We start from the raw sequence: 18264 nt of genomic DNA on the forward strand, positions 1-18264 counted from the left end.
GAGCTTCGGGCCGAGGCAACTGAAGGCACGGCTGCCAATGGTGGAGCGATGAAAATCGGGGATGCGCAAGAGGCCAGAGGGAAACATCCACATCTCAGCCCTTCAAAGCCACTCCAATAGCAAAAAAAAATTGAAGACATTTTTCATATTTTACTGTGAACTCTTTATGGCCTCCCCTCCCTCTCTCAACTGAAGGGGTGACAAATACAGTAAATAAAACTTAATCCGTCATTAATACAGAGCAGTAAAACTAATTCTTTAATGAAATGCACTGCTGTCCGATGGGCAGTATCGTGAGCGTGTCTCTCTCGTTCCAAATCATCGTTTCTCCGAGTATTCTCTTCGCTTTTAGTGAATGAACAGGAAGGAGAGGCTGATTTTTTTTCCCCCACCCAGTGTTATTTCACGCCACTGGGCAAATGCGGCAGTTGCTCTCCATTCCGAGTCCTAATTGGTGTGATCAATGCTCCAGCTGGCCTCCCCTACAGCTTAAAATAAAACGGACCTTTCAGCTGCCACTGCTTCTCTGAGTGGCGATTGGCACCGGTTGAATTCTTGGGGCCCTGGGCACCTATAACATTTGGAGCCCCCTCTGCAACCACCACCCCCCACAACTTACAAACTGCCCCCTCCCCTCCCCGATCCATTAAAACACAAATGTGAACTTGCAGTGACGAGTGGCAGGTATTTATATTGTAAGGAATCTGCCGACTCTGCCTCATCCCCTTCTGACAGTATTTTCAAATGCTGCAATATTTTAATCCAGCGGTTGTCTCCAGTTTACTGAGTGCCCCATTTTGTGGTTGAAGGAGGGAGATACTGACAGGGCTTCTTGAGAAGGAAAACAAGGATGTCTTTTGTCATTGAAGGAGAACTTTACTTTGGGAAAGTATTTGGCATTGAAAGTACTCCCTCCGTTTAGTTTATTAATAAAAAATAAAATTAAATGAAATGGTTCCTTTATTCTCCTGTTATTTGGGCAGACAGTTCAGTGCTGGGCACTAAATGTAATGGATCCAAGGGGCACTGATCAGGAGGCTGCCTTTAATGTTAAAAAATAAATTTGGGCAGCCCTGCCCCCTTTCTCATGCCCTCTGTACCCACCTGCCCTGTGCCCACACTCCCATTTCCTACACTGCACGATTGCCTGGTGCACAATGGGCAGCCGGCAGCCCTTCACTGGCATCCGGCGCCCAAGATGAGATGCAATGTGAGGACCACAAAATCATCTGGGGAGGCTGGCTCATCGGTGCAGCAAATGGGCGGGCTATCAGCCGCTGGCTATTGCTTGCTGGCAGCAGCTAGAGCTCTGATCGTACTCGATTTCTCAGATGCGGTGGAGGATCTGCCGGGTGTCGCTGTAATGAGTGTTTCTGTGTCGAGCAGCGCAGCACTGCTTCGCTTCCCTGACAAGGTGGCTCTCCAGCAGATCAGCTGGCCAGTGATGCAAAGTATGGTTCCTCGTGATAAGCGAGTGAACAAAGAAACGTGCAGCAAAACACACGCCCACAGGCAGACAGAACAATCGCACACACAGGCAGACAGAACAATCGCACACACAGGCAGACAGAACAATCGCACACGCCCGCAGGCAGACAGAACAATCGCACACGCCCGCAGGCAGACAGAACAATCGCACACGCCCACAGGCAGACAGAACAATCGCACACGCCCGCAGGCAGACAGAACAATCGCACACACAGGCAGACAGAACAATCGCACACGCCCGCAGGCAGACAGAACAATCGCACACGCCCACAGGCAGACAGAACAATCGCACACGCCCGCAGGCAGACAGAACAATCGCACACACAGGCAGACAGAACAATCGCACACGCCCACAGGCAGACAGAACAATCGCACACGCCCGCAGGCAGACAGAACAATCGCACACGCCCGCAGGCAGACAGAACAATCGCACACACAGGCAGACAGAACAATCGCACACGCCCGCAGGCAGACAGAACAATCGCACACGCCCACAGGCAGACAGAACAATCGCACACGCCCACAGGCAGACAGAACAATCGCACACACAGGCAGACAGAACAATCGCACACGCCCGCAGGCAGACAGAACAATCGCACACGCCCACAGGCAGACAGAACAATCGCACACGCCCGCAGGCAGACAGAACAATCGCACACACAGGCAGACAGAACAATCGCACACGCCCGCAGGCAGACAGAACAATCGCACACACAGGCAGACAGAACAATCGCACACGCCCACAGGCAGACAGAACAATCGCACACACAGGCAGACAGAACAATCGCACACACAGGCAGACAGAACAATCGCACACACAGGCAGACAGAACAATCGCACACGCCCGCAGGCAGACAGAACAATCGCACACACAGGCAGACAGAACAATCGCACACGCCCGCAGGCAGACAGAACAATCGCACACGCCCACAGGCAGACAGAACAATCGCACACGCCCACAGGCAGACAGAACAATCGCACACACAGGCAGACAGAACAATCGCACACGCCCGCAGGCAGACAGAACAATCGCACACGCCCACAGGCAGACAGAACAATCGCACACGCCCGCAGGCAGACAGAACAATCGCACACACAGGCAGACAGAACAATCGCACACGCCCGCAGGCAGACAGAACAATCGCACACACAGGCAGACAGAACAATCGCACACGCCCACAGGCAGACAGAACAATCGCACACACAGGCAGACAGAACAATCGCACACACAGGCAGACAGAACAATCGCACACGCCCGCAGGCAGACAGAACAATCGCACACACAGGCAGACAGAACAATCGCACACGCCCGCAGGCAGACAGAACAATCGCACACACAGGCAGACAGAACAATCGCACACGCCCGCAGGCAGACAGAACAATCGCACACGCCCGCAGGCAGACAGAACAATCGCACACGCCCGCAGGCAGACAGAACAATCGCACACACAGGCAGACAGAACAATCGCACACGCCCGCAGGCAGACAGAACAATCGCACACACAGGCAGACAGAACAATCGCACACACAGGCAGACAGAACAATCGCACACGCCCGCAGGCAGACAGAACAATCGCACACACAGGCAGACAGAACAATCGCACACGCCCGCAGGCAGACAGAACAATCGCACACGCCCGCAGGCAGACAGAACAATCGCACACGCCCGCAGGCAGACAGAACAATCGCACACACAGGCAGACAGAACAATCGCACACGCCCGCAGGCAGACAGAACAATCGCACACACAGGCAGACAGAACAATCGCACACGCCCGCAGGCAGACAGAACAATCGCACACACAGGCAGACAGAACAATCGCACACACAGGCAGACAGAACAATCGCACACGCCCGCAGGCAGACAGAACAATCGCACACGCCCGCAGGCAGACAGAACAATCGCACACGCCCGCAGGCAGACAGAACAATCGCACACACAGGCAGACAGAACAATCGCACACGCCCGCAGGCAGACAGAACAATCGCACACACAGGCAGACAGAACAATCGCACACACAGGCAGACAGAACAATCGCACACGCCCGCAGGCAGACAGAACAATCGCACACACAGGCAGACAGAACAATCGCACACACAGGCAGACAGAACAATCGCACACACAGGCAGACAGAACAATCGCACACACAGGCAGACAGAACAATCGCACACGCCCGCAGGCAGACAGAACAATCGCACACACAGGCAGACAGAACAATCGCACACACAGGCAGACAGAACAATCGCACACGCCCGCAGGCAGACAGAACAATCGCACACACAGGCAGACAGAACAATCGCACACACAGGCAGACAAAACAATCGCACACACAGGCAGACAAAACAATCGCACACGCCCACAGGCAGACAGAACAATCGCACATGCCCACAGGCAGACAGAACAATCGCACACACAGGCAGACAGAACAATCGCACACACAGGCAGACAAAACAATCGCACACACAGGCAGACAAAACAATCGCACACGCTCACAGGCAGACAGAACAATCGCACACGCCCACAGGCAGACAGAACAATCGCACACGCCTGCAGGCAGACAGAACAATCGCACACGCCCACAGGCAGACAGAACAATCGCACACGCCTGCAGGCAGACAGAACAATCGCACACGCCCACAGGCAGACAGAACAATCGCACACACAGGCAGACAGAACAATCGCACACGCCCGCAGGCAGACAGAACAATCGCACACGCCTGCAGGCAGACAGAACAATCGCACACACAGGCAGACAGAACAATCGCACACGCCCACAGGCAGACAGAACAATCGCACACACAGGCAGACAGAACAATCGCACACACAGGCAGACAGAACAATCGCACACGCCCACAGGCAGACAGAACAATCGCACACACAGGCAGACAGAACAATCGCACACGCCCGCAGGCAGACAGAACAATCGCACACGCCCGCAGGCAGACAGAACAATCGCACACACAGGCAGACAGAACAATCGCACACACAGGCAGACAGAACAATCGCACACACAGGCAGACAGAACAATCGCACACACAGGCAGACAGAACAATCGCACACACAGGCAGACAAAACAATCGCACACACAGGCAGACAAAACAATCGCACACGCCCACAGGCAGACAGAACAATCGCACACGCCCGCAGGCAGACAGAACAATCGCACACGCCCGCAGGCAGACAGAACAATCGCACACGCCCGCAGGCAGACAGAACAATCGCACACGCCCACAGGCAGACAGAACAATCGCACACACAGGCAGACAGAACAATCGCACACGCCCACAGGCAGACAGAACAATCGCACACGCCCGCAGGCAGACAGAACAATCGCACACGCCCGCAGGCAGACAGAACAATCGCACACGCCCACAGGCAGACAGAACAATCGCACACACAGGCAGATAGAACAATCGCACACACAGGCAGACAGAACAATCGCACACACAGGCAGACAGAACAATCGCACACGCCCGCAGGCAGACAGAACAATCGCACACGCCCGCAGGCAGACAGAACAATCGCACACACAGGCAGACAGAACAATCGCACACACAGGCAGACAGAACAATCGCACACACAGGCAGACAGAACAATCGCACACGCCCGCAGGCAGACAGAACAATCGCATACGCCCACAGGCAGACAGAACAATCGCACACGCCCGCAGGCAGACAGAACAATCGCACACACAGGCAGACAGACAATCGCACACGCCCGCAGGCAGACAGAACAATCGCACACACAGGCAGACAGAACAATCGCACACGCCCGCAGGCAGACAGAACAATCGCACACGCCCACAGGCAGACAGAACAATCGCACACGCCCACAGGCAGACAGAACAATCGCACACGCCCACAGGCAGACAGAACAATCGCACACACAGGCAGACAGAACAATCGCACACGCCCGCAGACAGACAGAACAATCGCACACACAGGCAAAGAACAAGCGCACAAACACAGGCAGACAGAACAATCCCACTTCACAGACAAAACAAGTGCACGCACACGTGCAAAAACAGATCAAGCAGACATGCACAGTCAAATTGAGGCAGAGACACCTACACACACACACACACAATCACCTACACATGCATAATCACCCACCCCTACACATGCACACACACACATGCAGACACACATGCACACAAACACCGACACATGCGCACTCATACACATGCACACACCTACACACACCTACTGACACGCACACACCTACACACACACACCTACCGACACGCACACACCTACACACACACACCTACCGACACGCACACACCTACACGCACACACCTACCGACACGCACACACCTACACGCACACACCTACACGCACACACCTACCGACACGCACACACCTACACACACACACCTACCTACACGCACACACCTACACGCACACACCTACCGACACGCACACACCTACACGCACACACCGACACACACACACGTACCGACACACACGTACCGACACACACACACATGCACCTTCATACACCCTTACAGAAGCTGCACCACTTCTATCACTTTTAGTTGTTTTAAACTTTGATGTGAAAATGCTGCTAGACTCCTCAGTTTCTCTCAGTTTTTGAACTGGTTGATATTTTTTTTTATTCGTTCATGGGATGTGGGCGTCGCTGGCAAGGCCGGCATTTATTGCCCATCCCTAATTGCCCTTGAGAGGGTGGTGGGGAGCCGCCTTCTTGAACCGCTGCAGTCTGTGTGGTGAAGGTTCTCCCACAGTGCTGTTAGGAAGGGAGTTCCAGGATTTTGACCCAGCTACAATGAAGGAACGGCGATATATTTCCAAGTCGGGATGGTGTGTGACTTGGAGGGGAACGTGCAGGTGGTGTTGTTCCCATGTACCTGCTGCTCTTGTCCTTCTAGGTGGTAGAGGTCGCGGGTTTGGGAGGTGCTGTCGAAGAAGCCTTGGCGAGTTGCTGCAGTGCATCCTGTGGATGGTACACACTGCAGCCACGGTGCGCCGGTGGTGAAGGGAGTGAATGTTTAGGGTGGTGGATGGGGTGCCAATCAAGTGGGCTGCTTTGTCCTGGATGGTGTCGAGCTTCTTGAGTGTTGTTGGAGCTGCACTCATCCAGGCAAGTGGAGAGTATTCCATCACACTTCTGACTTGTGCGTTGTAGATAGAGTCATAGAGTCATAGAGTCATACAGCACGGATAGAGGCCCTTCGGCCCATCGTGTCCGCGCCGGCCATCAGCCCTGTCTACTCTAATCCCATATTCCAGCATTTGGTCCTATGGTGGAAAGGCTTTGGGGAGTCAGGAGGTGAGTCACTCGCCTCAGAATACCCAGCCTCTGACCTGCTCTTGTAGCCACAGTTCCATCCTCTGCCTGTGTGATCACAAAGGGTACAGTCCGATGATGCAATCAGTGACCATTGGACGTTTTATGTTGGCAGGTGTTGAAGCATAAACTGTGTGGCATATTGAAATATGGAAAACAACAGAAGAGAAACAACAACGACAAGGGCGTAACACTCAGCCTGGACGACATCAAACGCCACGCAAGTATTCCTTCTTTTAAGGGTTTCAAGGGCTTTTTTTCTTCCCTTCCCTATTGTTGGAAGTCTTCCCGTGCCTCACATTACCCATGGGCCAGAGACCTACTCCCAGGTCCCTCCCACTGTCTCACATTGCCCATGGGCCAGAGACCTACTCCCAGGTCCCTCCCCCTGTCTCACATTGCCCATGGGCCAGAGACCTACTCCCAGGTCCCTCCCCCTGCCTCACATTGCCCATGGGCCAGAGACCGACTCCCAGGTCACTCCCCGTGCCTCACATTGTCTACGGGCCAGAGACCTACTCCCAGGTCACTCCCCCTGCCTCACATTGTCTATGGGCCAGAGACCTACTCCCAGGTCACTCCCCCTGCCTCACATGGTCTACGGGCCAGAGACCTACTCCCAGGTCCCTCCCCCTGCCTCACATTGCCCATGGGCCAGAGACCTACTCCCAGGTCCCTCCCCCTGCCTCACATTGTCTATGGGCCAGAGACCTACTCCCAGGTCCCTCCCCCAGCCTCACATGGTCTACAGGCCAGAGACCTACTCCCAGGTCCCTCCCCCTGTCTCACATGGTCTGTGGGCCAGAGACCTACTCCCAGGTTCCTCCCCCTGCCTCACATTGTCTATGGGCCAGAGACCTTCTCCCAGGTCCCTCCCCCTGCCTCACATGGTCTATGGGCCAGAGACCTCCTCCCAGGTCCCTCCCCCTGCCTCACATTGTCTGTGGGCCAGAGACCTTCTCCCAGGTCCCTCCCCCTGCCTCACATGGTCTACGGGCCAGAGACCTACTCCCAGGTCCCTCCCCCAGCCTCACATTGTCTATGGGCCAGAGACCTACTCCCAGGTCCCTCCCCCTGCCTCACATTGTCTACGGGCCAGAGACCTACTCCCAGGTCCCTCCCCCAGCCTCACATGGTCTACGGGCCAGAGACCTACTCCCAGGTCCCTCCCCCAGCCTCACATTGCCCAAGGGCCAGAGACCTACTCCCAGGTCCCTCACCCTGCCTCACATTGTCTACGGGCCAGAGACCTACTCCCAGGTCCCTCCCCCAGCCTCACATGGTCTATGGGCCAGAGACCTTCTCCCAGGTCCCTCCCCCTGCCTCACATGGTCTGTGGGCCAGAGACCTCCTCCCAGGTCCCTCCCCCTGCCTCACATTGTCTGTGGGCCAGAGACCTACTCCCAGGTCCCTCCCCCTGCCTCACATGGTCTACGGGCCAGAGACCTACTCCCAGGTCCCTCCCCCAGCCTCACATGGTCTATGGGCCAGAGACCTACTCCCAGGTCCCTCCCCCTGCCTCACATTGTCTATGGGCCAGAGACCTTCTCCCAGGTTCCTCCCCGTGCCTCACATTGTCTATGGGCCAGAGACCTACTCCCAGGTCCCTCCCCCTGCCTCACATTGTCTATGGGCCAGAGACCTTCTCCCAGGTTCCTCCCCGTGCCTCACATGGTCTGTGGGCCAGAGACCTACTCCCAGGTTCCTCCCCCTGCCTCACATTGTCTGTGGGCCAGAGACCTACTCCCAGGTCCCTCCCCCAGCCTCACATGGTCTATGGGCCAGAGACCGACTCCCAGGTCCCTCCCCCAGCCTCACATTACCCAAGGGCCAGAGACCTTCTCCCAGGTTCCTCCCCGTGCCTCACATGGTCTGTGGGCCAGAGACCTACTCCCAGGTCCCTCCCCCAGCCTCACATTGCCCATGGGCCAGAGACCTACTCCCAGGTCCCTCCCCCAGCCTCACATTGCCCATGGGCCAGAGACCTACTCCCAGGTCCCTCCCCCAGCCTCACATTGCCCATGGGCCAGAGACCTACTCCCAGGTCCCACCCCCTGCCTCACATGGTCTTTGGGCCAGAGACCTACTCCCAGGTCCCTCCCCCAGCCTCACATTGTCTACGGGCCAGAGACCTACTCCCAGGTCCCTCCCCCTGCCTCACATGGTCTATGGGCCAGAGACCTACTCCCAGGTCCCTCCCCCTGCCTCACATTGTCTATGGGCCAGAGACCTACTCCCAGGTCCCTCCCCCTGCCTCACATTGTCTATGGGTCAGAGACCTACTCCCAGGTCCCTCCCCCTGCCTCACATGGTCTTTGGGCCAGAGACCTACTCCCAGGTCCCTCCCCCAGCCTCACATTGTCTATGGGCCAGAGACCTACTCCCAGGTCCCTCCCCCTGCCTCACATGGTCTACAGGCCAGAGACCTACTCCCAGGTCCCTCCCCCAGCCTCACATGGTCTATGGGCCAGAGACCTACTCCCAGGTCCCTCCCCCTGCCTCACATTGCCCAAGGGCCAGAGACCTACTCCCAGGTCCCTCCCCGTGCCTCACATTGTCTATGGGCCAGAGACCTACTCCCAGGTTCCTCCCCCAGCCTCACATTGTCTATGGGCCAGAGACCTACTCCCAGGTCCCTCCCCCTGCCTCACATTGCCCAAGGGCCAGAGACCTCCTCCCAGGTCCCTCCCCGTGCCTCACATGGTCTATGGGCCAGAGACCTACTCCCAGGTCCCTCCCCCTGCCTCACATGGTCTGTGGGCCAGAGACCTACTCCCAGGTCCCTCCCCTTGCCTCACATTGTCTACGGGCCAGAGACCTACTCCCAGGTTCCTCCCCCTGCCTCACATTGCCCAAGGGCCAGAGACCTACTCCCAGGTCCCTCCCCTTGCCTCACATTGTCTATGGGCCAGAGACCTACTCCCAGGTCCCTCCACCTGCCTCACATGGTCTATGGGCCAGAGACTTACTCCCAGGTTCCTCCCCCTGCCTCACATTGTCTATGATCAACCTACAATCCACCACTTTTTAAATCATGTCTACGTCACGAAAATAAGTCAGGAGTGTCCCTTGATTACATGGCAGCTCTGCTGCTAACTCTTGCAGCTCTGAGAAAAACAGACGCCTCCAGATAATCACTGAGGCAAAATGTATTATTATACTAATGATTTCATTGTAATGTAATTAAAACCCCACTCATGAGATCAGATGTTAAAGGCGCCAAACCATTGGAAATTGAATAAAGGCAGCGACCAGACAGCACCGTCACAATAAAGTCAATGGTACCTCATTAGAAACTTGGATCACAGCAAATTGTTTAAACATTGTGCATGAATGTGTATGGAGAATAATTTGAAGCCATTAACTGCGTTTATCATAGACCCATTGCTTTGTCGTTCTGCCTGAGCCCAATTATTTTGCTTATGTTACTGTACCACTTCTGATCAGTTGGCACTGGGTGCCTTTACATTACAGGACTCCCGCTAACACCACGCATTGCCAGCTGCAATTCTAAATATAAATGATCTGCAGGGAACCAATGGCATTGTCGGAAAATGAATTGAATCATACAGCACAGAAGGAGGCCATTCGACCCATCGTGCCTGTGCTGGCTCTTTGAAAGAGCTATCCAATTAGTCCCACTCCCCTGCCTTTTCTCCAGAGCCCTACAAATTTTTTCTCCTTCAAGTATTTATCCAATTCCCTTTTGAAAGTTACTATTGAATCTGCTTCCACCGCCCTTTCAGGCAGCACATTCCAGATCATCACAACAACTCGCTGCGTAAAAAAATTCTCCTCATCTCCCTGCTGGTTTTTTTGCCAATTACCTTAAATCTGTGTCCTCTGGTTACCGACTGGGCGAAATGTGGGGAATCGATCCTGCATGGCCGCACTCCTCCAACAGTCAGGTCTCTCTGTGTTACCAACAGAGCCCAGCAGGCCTATGGTGACCAGCACTTGACAACCAATGTAAACTGGGCAGAGAGGGGCACAGAGATCATTCTACTGTGACTGGAACACTGTCCTTTCACCTCTGGGACCCGGGTTCAATTCCAGCCTCAGCTGATAGGATGCTAGCCTCCTCTATGTTCTGGCTGTGAAGGTCCTACAAGAATGAGTTTGGGCTGTCTCAATCCAGTTCCCAGGGGTATGGATATACAGTACACCAATTGACTCTAAATTGATAGTCCCACTCAGAGGGGACTATCAATTTAGTCCCCTCTGAGGTGTGCCTAGTGTGGGAAACTATCATCATGGAGGGATAGGGTTGTGTGCTTTGTGGCTCTGGCTAAGACATTTACCTGAGGAAGGAGGAAGCCTCCGAAAGCTTGTGAATTTAAAATAAAATTGCTGGACTATAACTTGGTGTTGTAAAATTGTTTACAATTGTCAACCCCAGTCCATCACCGGCATCTCCACATTAAGACATAGAGTAAAGGGAGCTTCACTTCATATTTGGCTGTGCTATACCTCACACTGGGTTCCCAAAATAGGAGTGTTCCATTCCATAGCTCCTTAACCTGATGAGCTGAAAATTGTTTCTCTTTTAACTATTTTGTGTGTGTATATATATAAAAAATAGTGCAGCTGCCGTTCATAACTTGGGAGAGTAACCTCATCTGGACATTTGAAGGAATCATACCCTTGTCCTGCCACTTATCTGTTATCCTACATTGACTACATTTTATACGCTGTAGAGTTTCACAGGCAAGGTGTGTCCAGTACTGGATTTTGAACTCAATTGGTGTTGGCTCTCATTCTGTTTTTGCCCTAATGGCACATCTCCCATCGACGTGCCTTGTACCCTTTCACAAGGTAGATTCTGATGAAGAAAGCCCTTCATTCCATTTGAACTCATCCTCCCAGCTTACCAACCCTAATGTGTTCCCATTACAGCATCCAGCTGCTGCTTAACTGAGTCCAACGTATTGGGATTTTGAATTGGAAGCCAGAATATTGCCAATCTTTGACTGTTGGTGCGCGGAATTGCTTTCTTTTTCCACAGAACCCATGTGAGAACCTAAGGGGCCACCCAGCGGGAATGACGTACCCAGCAAACATTCTACCTCATCACCCGCCTCGCAGCACGTTTGAAGACTTCACCTGCTGATGACGGAGACGCACGATTACCAACCACCACAACACACACTTATCTCACAGTTCAACGAGCAGAAAGGAGACTGGACTGTCCACGGAGATTGGAGCTGTCCAAATCTGAACTACCAAAGTTATTGAACAAACCTTCTGGAGACACACTCAAAACAACCCGACTACATGTTTGAAACAAAATGGCAGTTTTGGGGATGACTGTTCCGTGGACTCCTCTCATTCTTACACTAACTTTACAAAAAGAAAACCAACTTTTTTCACTCACCTAGAGTCATATTCCAGTTTTGTAAAAGGAATTTTTTATTCACTGATTATCGTAAACGCTTCTGTAGGCTGCCCTTATCGTCTTGCGTGATCATGTTCTTAAGAGATAAAAACAGAATTAGAACACATTTCACGTCATCTCAAGTGAAACCTGTTGCTGCAGCAATTCTTTTTCTATCGCTTATGGATTTTGTTTATTCACAACATATCTACATGCTCCATATTTTTTTCATCGCCAAATGGTCACTTTACATGACAGTTCACTCAGTTGGAATGAAGGAAATCAAGGGGGGAAAGTAGCGTAAGGTTGATTTAAGGATTAGTGCTGCATCACTTATTGGTTGAATTTCACAGTTGGCACAAAACACGTTTCAATCCAACCAAAATTGGGTGTGAAACTCGCCTTGTGCACTGGCACAAAACAGGCCGTAGCGAATTGGCAGTCAACGCAAACAAAATTCGGGGCGGATTGTAAAACGAGCTGCCGATTTGTTTCCGTCCAAGGTTCATTTTTTTTTAATGGAGACTGCTCTCAAAAAGACCCTTTTGGTTCTGCGGGAACCTGAGGTTTTCCCAGGCCTAGTTCAGTACGCAGTCTGGCTGCCCAGCCCAGCACACTTGATGGTGGGACGTTGCCTGGGGAATCAAAGTCTAGCTTTTTCGAGAGAAGCTGTCGCAGATGAAGATAATCCCTGTAAAATCTGGTGATCACTGAGTAAAATGTAAAGCATTGCACAAAAAAAAGATTCAAGCTTATCTTTGGTTCTGTGTAGGTTACAGTCATTATAGCATTTGCCTATATGTTTCCATTGAGCTACAGTGGGAAATATGAGAAGGTTGGAAAAGGATATCTTGCTCTGGTTTGGGTAATTTTGGCACATGGACTCGATGCACACTTTTATTTTTAAAAGGTAGAACAAAAAAACAACTCTTCCACAACCAAATAACCTTAAGAAAAAGCTGAGTCTGTGTCTCCCAAATATACAAACACAAAGCAGATAACCCAATAAAAATAACAGATCACTTGCCTCCAGTGAACATCAGCGACCGCTGATTGAGATTGGGTTTCAGTTCTCTGGACAGCTCACAGAACAGCATTGCTGCACATAATCCTTACAATGGATTAAATTTGGACCCAAATGCCACACTTCAGTGCATAATCCATTATTCTGGAGGGTTATTCTTATTGAGAAGCCTAAGTGATGGGCCGAGACCCATAGTACAGGATACCACCAACATTTAAAAAGTTAAAAAAAACATTTTATAAAGTGGTGACTGTTTACAAGCTTGGATTTTGAAAGGCTGTAGATTGTAGGAGGAAGGAAAGACAATATTAAGGGATATGGAACTGAGGTGGGTAAATTGAGTTAAGATACAGATCAGCCATGATCTAATTGAATGGCGGAACAGGCTCGAGGGGCTGAATGGCCTACTCCTGTTCCTATGTTTGGCAGCAGGCAGGGAGTCTCCCAAAGACACTCTCACTGAAGAGGTAAGCCAGTAGAAGGGTCCAACAACTTATGCTAAGGTGCCGCCTTACCATTCCCGGGACCCTTTAAGCTTTCCATTGAGTGTTGTCTGGCCCATTTCATTGTTGCTTTTCACTTGTTGTCACATGATGTATGGAAGCCCTAATGGAAGTGACGCCATCCACTAGTTCATGCCTGTGATGTCCAGCATACTTAGTTTCCTGGTTTCAACAAGGCCACATAGGGAGAAGCAATGAACAGGCACAACACATTCCAAATTCTGTCAGAACTGGGCAACTGGAGGTTCTTGTATTTTAAAAAAAACAGCCACAACTCCTTATCTATAGAAAGACAGGACTGATGAGATCCTAAACTAAACTTCAAATGTAATGCCTGATAACTGCAATAAAGGCAATTAGCCAGTGTACAATATGACTGAGTATTGAATAAAATGTTAAAATTTAAGCATCTCACTTGATCTGCTAAGGAAGATATAAAGTCTGAGGTTATTTATTTAGTGTCTCCCATCGGATTATTATTTTGAAAAGACCATCATTCTGGAGCAGTGGTGTTCATTGTGTGGCCAAGCATGCATTTGGGGCCTGCCTCCAGGCACCTGTAGTTCTCAGCAGACTTTCTGAGCCTCCAGGCCTCAATACACCTCCTCCTTGGCTGAAGCATGTTGACTGAACTGAGATTTAGTGCAGTCTCCTCACCTTTTTTTTAACTCTTTAGCAAAAGAAGGGAAGGGAATATTATTTCAAGGCCCAGATATCCCTGCATCCTTCCAGTGATTTGGTAGAATTATATTGGTTCAATATATTTCTCCTCTGCCTGTGGAGAAGTGTCTGGTCTCCATTTGGTAAATCAGGGGCTCACTGTGTGTGGGTGAATTGCAGGCCCACATCCACCACTTGGTGGTGCAGCATTGGTTGGGATTATGGCGCTCGACAAAAAAGTTAGTGAGTGGTAGAGTTGGAAACCGATTTGTGCAATGTTGTACGAAGCATAATTTCAAGGTAGGATACCGCACAATATTCAGAATTTAGTGTACGGTGACCATTGCTGGAAGCAGAACAAAACATAATTGATTTCAGTACGGATTATCCTTTTAATCTTTTTGTTAATTTGGTACCTTCACAAGAGATTTTTCACTGCTGTATTATACTCTAAATGTAAAATCATTTACATGTTGTATGAGACGGAAAGTCTGATGTTTGAAAGATTTCCACAATGTAATGTGTGTGCTTGAATTTATCTTAAGGAAACTATGTATCCAATGCTATGCCAATTTGGAGAAGAAATGGATGATAATTAGAATCATCAAGGACTAACAATCTAATTCAAATTGCAATGGTAATCATTTGAAACTAGCCTTACATTAAGTAATGTAAATTCTATGCTAAATATTACGTTCATCGGTGTTTTAAACGACTGTCAGCCCAAAGCCAGAGGAGTGTAAAGTGATTTAATTCCAGTGACTGTAATCAGCTGCTGATTTACCCCTCAAAATACTTGTCGTAGTTTTGTGACAACTGGGAGTCTGCCACTGCAGAGGCCATCATGCACAGATGACATAAAACGTGTGTCGGCCATGACACCTGCTACTGGCTACAAAAAAAGGACCCACTTTAGTACAAATTTTGCATCATTTGTTGCAAAGTGGCTCATTTTTATTGGCTACTAAATTGTAACCACTTGTGCCAGCAACAACACGACTGCTTTTTAAAGTAGCTTTAGGATTGGGATCAGGCAACACAGCCCTTCACCTCTGGGATTTGGATTCTAATTCACCCCAGAATTGCCTTTTCTCCCTGTTGGCTTTAAGCGTCCTTTGTGAAGTGAGCTCAGGTGATCTCAATGCTGTTCTTGCTGAGATCTCGGAATAAAGCGGCTGTAATTGTGCATTAATTATCAAATTATGTGTCAATTGATGTTAATCTGTCAACCTCAATGTTGGCGAAATAGGTGAGTGGATATTGTGGGGAATGGAAATGTCACATTGATTCTCTACTGAGATTGGAGGTTATGACATATTGTTGGGCCATAGTAGAGGGAATCCGACTAATTAATTCTAACTCATGTTCTACCTGATGTGAGAGTACTTGATACTGAGATTGGATGTAAAAAAAAATGAAAATCTTCCTTTAGTACTGACATTTTCCACCAAAACAAGTTAAAAATCAGCCCTTCCTCCCCCCCCCCCTTTAAAACAGTGCTCATTAGTCCCCCTTAAAGGGAAGTGGAAATTCTTTTTTTTTGGCTGATAAATGAAGATTGCTCCTAGACATTTCCAGTGGTGAATGAGCTGACTAATTTCTAATTAAATGATCACTGTTGACAAAGTAACTACTGGAATAAGCACCTTAATCATCATTAGTGTAGGTGTTTCTGGTATTTTGAGTGGCGATTAATATCTGCTCCCTAAATAAGGTAGACCACATGTGTTGATTACCATTAACTCTTTAATAAGCATTCTCCTTCAACCTGCCGGACAGTGGGGATGGGGACAAGAATCTCCCCACAGGTTCTGACGCCAATGGTTCTCTCTGTCAAGGTGACATTCCATTCACAATTGTCACAAGAAAAATAATTCTAAGGTACGTTTGTTTATGTCTCCTTTATAGTTACCAAAAAAAAATGTCATTCTTGATTCCTGAATCGCAATCCCCTTACAACAATTTGCATTTATATAGCGTCTTTAACATAGTAAAAACATCCTAACGCCCTTAGTTTATAACTGCCTGTGAAATTACCCAGCTCTGCAGAGTCTCTGAACGACAATCCACAGGAAGGGTCTGACAGTCCTTTAAATGTTCTTTTAAGATAAGACAAAAGAGTGATATCTAGGGAGTGAAATGAAGGCAAACCAACCATGTCAAGCCTGTGCAATTCTTGTTATGTATAAGTTCCGCCAAATAACATCAGATACAGTACATTGACTTGCATCTTATTCATTTAGCTTAATGTGTTGTTATGTATAGTAACCATTAGACGCTCGTAATATTACAAAGCTGTTGTGCCATTCCTTGTTACTGACTTCAGACTGCCTTTAATTGTATGAGGAACAAAAAAAAGCATTTAGCCTTTAACATGGGAAATATATGTACTATGTACAAGTTTTATTCAGATAAAGCACAAGGGTATAGAATGGTAGTGTATGACAGGAGATCCCCTATTTTATCATCGTAGACATGATTGTTACTTAGAAGCAGCAATGAGTGGTTTCTATAGCTGAATCGCCATTGTCTCTTCTTGACTTTTGATGCTATACTGTGATGTTTTACAAGTCTGGAAGAGGAACTTTGGATTCGATTTTGATTTCCTACGAGCACTAATTATCGAAAAAAAAAACAAACAGGATTTTGTGGTAGACTTAGAATGTTAGGTTGAAGACCGAGCCCAAGGATTCTTATCATCACCGGTCTTCAGATCTTCATTTTGTTGCTTCACCTAAACTCAAGACAATGACTGTTCAAATGAGACAACAGTGACCCATTGGAGCAAAGCATTTCATCATTGGTGGTGTCAGCACTCCATCAACTTTAGTCAGGATGGACTTACTGAAGTCAAAATGTGGGCTTGTGAAGGACAGTTGGAAAGGATTAGCATATCCCGAGCAGTTAGTGTCAACTTCAAATACAGAGCAGTCAATGATGTTGGAGCTTTCAAATCACAGATATCATGGCTTCTTGTGAGAAAACACATTTTCAAGTATATTGTACCTGCCATCAACAAAGATGCCCTTCTTTACTTATATGATATTAATAAATATATATCATAGTATGCCATTGTAAATGTGATGTGAGTGTTCATTATTGGACAGTCTGCTGACTTGTTTCATTTCTTTTATTTACAACTAAATATTGAACAGCACTCCTCCCAGACGACTGACTCACTTAGTAAATGTACTGCGTGCTGAGCCAACCATAGCTCCCAGGTTTGACCCCTGGTCTGTGTCCATTTAGCTGGGGTGGGGATAAAACTGCTCCAGCCCCAGCACTCCAGCACTAGGTAAGGTAAAAGACAGAGCTCGAGCTCCTTGCTTTAAAATATACCGGTCCTGAATTTCCACAGGGGTTGTCCCAATCCCGACGGGAGATCAGCGGGATCCCTGGAGTGAACGGCTGAAGACGGCCATTCGTGTCGTTGCTGTCGGGGGGTTCCGCACAAACTTGTGCTGAAGTTGCCATCATAAGCTATGAGATCAAAGCTATGATCACTCTCCATTGTGCTATGTTCTTGCAACACAAGATTCGAGTTTCCTTTGAACTGTTTAAGTATAAGTTGGAATCAAACCCGCGCACTATTAATTCCTGAGGGCAGTGCCACCACAAGACAGACAGGAATGCCAGTGGGGAAGCTTTCGTTGTGCTCGTTAATGTGGCATGAAGACAAATTGGAGAGCTTTTTTTTCAGTCAGTTACAGGGAAAATGCGTAGCCTGTATCTGTTACAAAGACAAAATCTGACAACAGAAGTTCAAAGTATGCTGTTTTCTGTGAGAAATCAAGCCTGGGAAACACTGAACACACTCATATTAAATTCCTCGGCCTTCTATTTTATTCAAAGTGTTAACCTGCTTAAAATAAACAGTTGTAAACAATTTTACAACACCAAGTTAT

General features: G+C 49.3%; 1 protein-coding gene across 5 annotated transcripts in view; it reads left to right on the forward strand.

Moving 5' to 3' along the window:
- asic1b (acid-sensing (proton-gated) ion channel 1b) overlaps positions 1–17438 on the forward strand; it is a 626564-nt gene extending 609126 nt beyond the window's left edge. For 4 of the 5 annotated variants that reach the window (XM_067976674.1, XM_067976675.1, XM_067976672.1 and 1 more), the window contains 2 exons: positions 6914–7018; positions 11804–17438. In XM_067976674.1, the coding sequence (XP_067832775.1) occupies positions 6914–7018; positions 11804–11908 (210 nt within the window). In that variant the 3' untranslated portion in view covers positions 11909–17438. Of the gene's footprint in view, positions 1–6913; positions 7023–11803 lie in introns of all 5 variants that reach the window. The other variant, XM_067976676.1, reaches the window with a different exon arrangement.
- Positions 17439–18264: the final 826 nt, after the last annotated feature.

This window comes from Heptranchias perlo, chromosome X (assembly GCF_035084215.1).
Source record: "Heptranchias perlo isolate sHepPer1 chromosome X, sHepPer1.hap1, whole genome shotgun sequence".
Taxonomy (NCBI): Eukaryota; Metazoa; Chordata; class Chondrichthyes; order Hexanchiformes; family Hexanchidae; genus Heptranchias; species Heptranchias perlo.